The sequence below is a fragment of the Halyomorpha halys genome, unplaced genomic scaffold, assembly GCF_000696795.3.
Source record: "Halyomorpha halys isolate HHAL.00 unplaced genomic scaffold, Hhal_1.1 Scaffold331.1, whole genome shotgun sequence".
Classification (NCBI taxonomy): domain Eukaryota; kingdom Metazoa; phylum Arthropoda; class Insecta; order Hemiptera; family Pentatomidae; genus Halyomorpha; species Halyomorpha halys.
This window is the reverse complement of record NW_027116263.1, coordinates 345,753-348,734: the sequence shown is the minus strand read 5'-3', so window position 1 is coordinate 348,734 and position 2,982 is coordinate 345,753. Positions and strand designations below refer to the sequence as shown.

The following is a 2,982-nucleotide window of genomic DNA, read 5'->3' as shown; positions in this document are numbered from 1 at the left end:
TTTTTTCCTTTTGTAACTATGTGTTTGTATCTTTTTTAGCCCAGACGAAGCCCTGCAACGTGGGGCGAAACGTTGGCTCAATAAAATAGTATAATTCTACTATTTGAGTTTTTTTGACCGTACTCGGACCATATTCCTTTCATCTTTACACACGGTCAATCAATAATCTTCCAGTAAAATAAATAATGAATGAACTGAAAAGTATGTGTGATCTATAATTGGCTATTTTTTATTTGTTGTAAAAAATGTTATGTAAAATCCAAAGTTTTATAATGTAATGAGAAAAATAAAATAAAAATATAAGAATATGGTCTAGGTTGCGGTCAAAAAAGAACAAAAAGTTTTTAACTATTTAATGTCTGACGTTTCGCCCCACTTTGCAGGGCTTCATCAGGGCTGTTCTAAGCCAAAGGTTAAACAGATCAATAGAGTTAAACTTCGGACATTAAATAGTTAAAAATTATTTGTTCTTATATTTAAGTTTTATGGTCAACTATGTATATATATAATAAAAATAGTTGACTAGTCATTCAAGCACTTTAACAAAATGAAGAAATAAATTCAACAAAAGAGGTAACGTAATGGTGTTTGTGGTTAGTAAACCAAACAGGACATTACCTTCACTGTGTATTACCGTTTTAACGAAAAACCGAACTTACAACAACACTAGTTGCTATAAAAGTAAAAGCTGTTATTAGTTTCGAACAACAGTCCATTCGTTTTGAAAGAAGAACTGCGGTTCTTATCAAACATTTTTCGTTCTTCCTCCTATCCATAGTACTAATAAAGCACTTTGATTGAGTAATACAATTTTTCGAAAGAAGATTTTTGATTTACTGAACAAATTTGAACATTTTGTCGAATTTAGCAGCACATTATTATAATTATAATTATTCATGATATCGATTTAAAAAAAATTATAAAATGATGAACCAGCTAATCTTATTGCCTTGTTCTAGAAGGATTGAGTACAGAATAATACTGGCACATCTGTTCGATGGAAAATTATAGAAAATTAAGGTGTGCCGCTCTCTGTGCTGAAACTATACTATCTTTAGAACGTATTAAGCAAAAAATCCGAAAAACTTTTTTTTATTTTGTTTTTTACACTACTCTGTATATTTTGAATTATGCAGAAGGTAATCGGAGGTACGTTCAAAAGAAAACAAAAATAGTTAGCAACTACTTATTTCCGACGTTTCGCACCACTTAGAGCTTCATCAAGGCTAAAATGATACAAAAACAACTGAACATATTTTGGCATAGCAGGATATTAAAGATACAAAAAGGTAAATTAAGGTAGGGTTAAAATTATGCAAATACAAGTGAAAAGAAAATTATATACATATGAATATAAAAAAAATTTTTAATAAATTTATAATAATACAAAATAAACAATGGTAATATTTAAAAAATACGCAACTATTAGATTAAAAATGAACAGGAGCCTTTATAACACGTAGAAATAGAAAATCAGATATAAGAAAACAAAATTTAACACACTGAAAGACGGATAATAAAGAATTAAGTTAAGATTAAATAAAAATAAAAAAAATAAAATAATAAATAAGTGAAGAATAAATCAGGACCACCCTCCTGTACTGGTTAAGTGATTTCGAAACAGTGACTAAAAATCGGAAGTGTAGAGAGTGGAGGGAGGGTAGGCCACCGTGGAACAAAACATAGGCAGATAAATAGTTACTAACTATATTTTATTTTATTTTTACCTCATCTCCGACCATCTTCTGAATAATCTTAAATAATACTGTCAATCATTTGTATATGTAATAAATTTTGAATATTTACAAATATTAAATAATTGTGTAAACAAAAAAAAAAAACAACAGAAAAACAAAGAGCGAAGACTATTTATGAGTTTATGTACACAAAAATGTCATTTTGATCTCAAATAGATTTATCAAATATCACATAGTTTAACTCAAGTCATACAGTCAAAGATTCAACTACTACCTTCCTGTTTTGTTTTGAAATGAAATAAAGTTTCAGATAAAAATGAAAAACCCACTACACAGGCTCTTTTCATGTCCCCATCAGACTATCATATTGTTTAAATTAATAAATTTTTATCCATTTTAGTCTCAAAACATCTTTTATTCCTTTATAAGTCGGACGTTTCGGCAATCCTCAAAGACAATCTTAATACAATTTTAGAACCAAATCTTTTCAAAAACAACTTGATTTTGGCTATTCTGCCCAGATCATTTATATCAGTCCACAAATTAACCCAATGAGTCAAATTTTCACATTAAATTAAAAATTAAAATTATTTATTTATTTATCACAATAATATTTGATATATCAACAAATGTTGCTGTGATAAATAATTTTAATTTTTGATTTAATATGAAAATTTGACTCATTGGGTTAATTTGTGTACTGATATAAATGATCTGGGCAGAATAGCGTGCATAAAGTGTTTTTTGAACGATTTGGTTCTAAAATTGTATTAAGATTGTCCTTGAGGATGGCCGAAACGTCGGACTTATAAAGGAATAAAAAATGTTTTGAGACTAAAATGGACAAAATTTTATTTATTTAAACATTATTATTATATTACTAGATATATATATATACACACACACATATATAGTAAGTATATATTATATATTATATACTTACAGACACAGCGAGGTACTGGATACAGTAGAGGATGATATAGAGAAGGCAGAGGTACATGTCTGCTCGGCTAAGACTGATTATACAATATCGCTGCTGTGCGTGGCCGAGTGGACCGGTTTTCCTCTCCCCCCCGCACTGACAGCAGTTCGAGAGGACAGCGGTGTGTAATCCTGATGCTATTTCCATTCTAGATACTGACCAGGATAATAATCTAAAAATATGTCCATAGAAATTACATCACATCTTATGTTTATCCTTCCGATGTCATCAGATGGATTAAATAAAATGGAGATTATATTTAAAATATATGGTGTAGCTCTGTTATCACACAAGCTTCACTTG

The 2,982-nt window shown here is 29.3% G+C and overlaps 1 protein-coding gene across 1 annotated transcript in view; it reads right to left on the bottom strand.

Moving 5' to 3' along the window:
• Positions 1 to 2,706, bottom strand: part of LOC106681369 (serine/threonine-protein phosphatase 6 regulatory ankyrin repeat subunit B-like) — a 14,090-nt gene extending 11,384 nt beyond the window's left edge. Inside the window, exon 1 of the mRNA XM_024359857.2 lies at positions 2,641 to 2,706. Coding sequence (XP_024215625.2) covers positions 2,641 to 2,697 — 57 coding nt within the window. The 5' untranslated portion in view covers positions 2,698 to 2,706. The remainder of the gene's footprint in view (positions 1 to 2,640) is intronic.
• Positions 2,707 to 2,982: the final 276 nt, after the last annotated feature.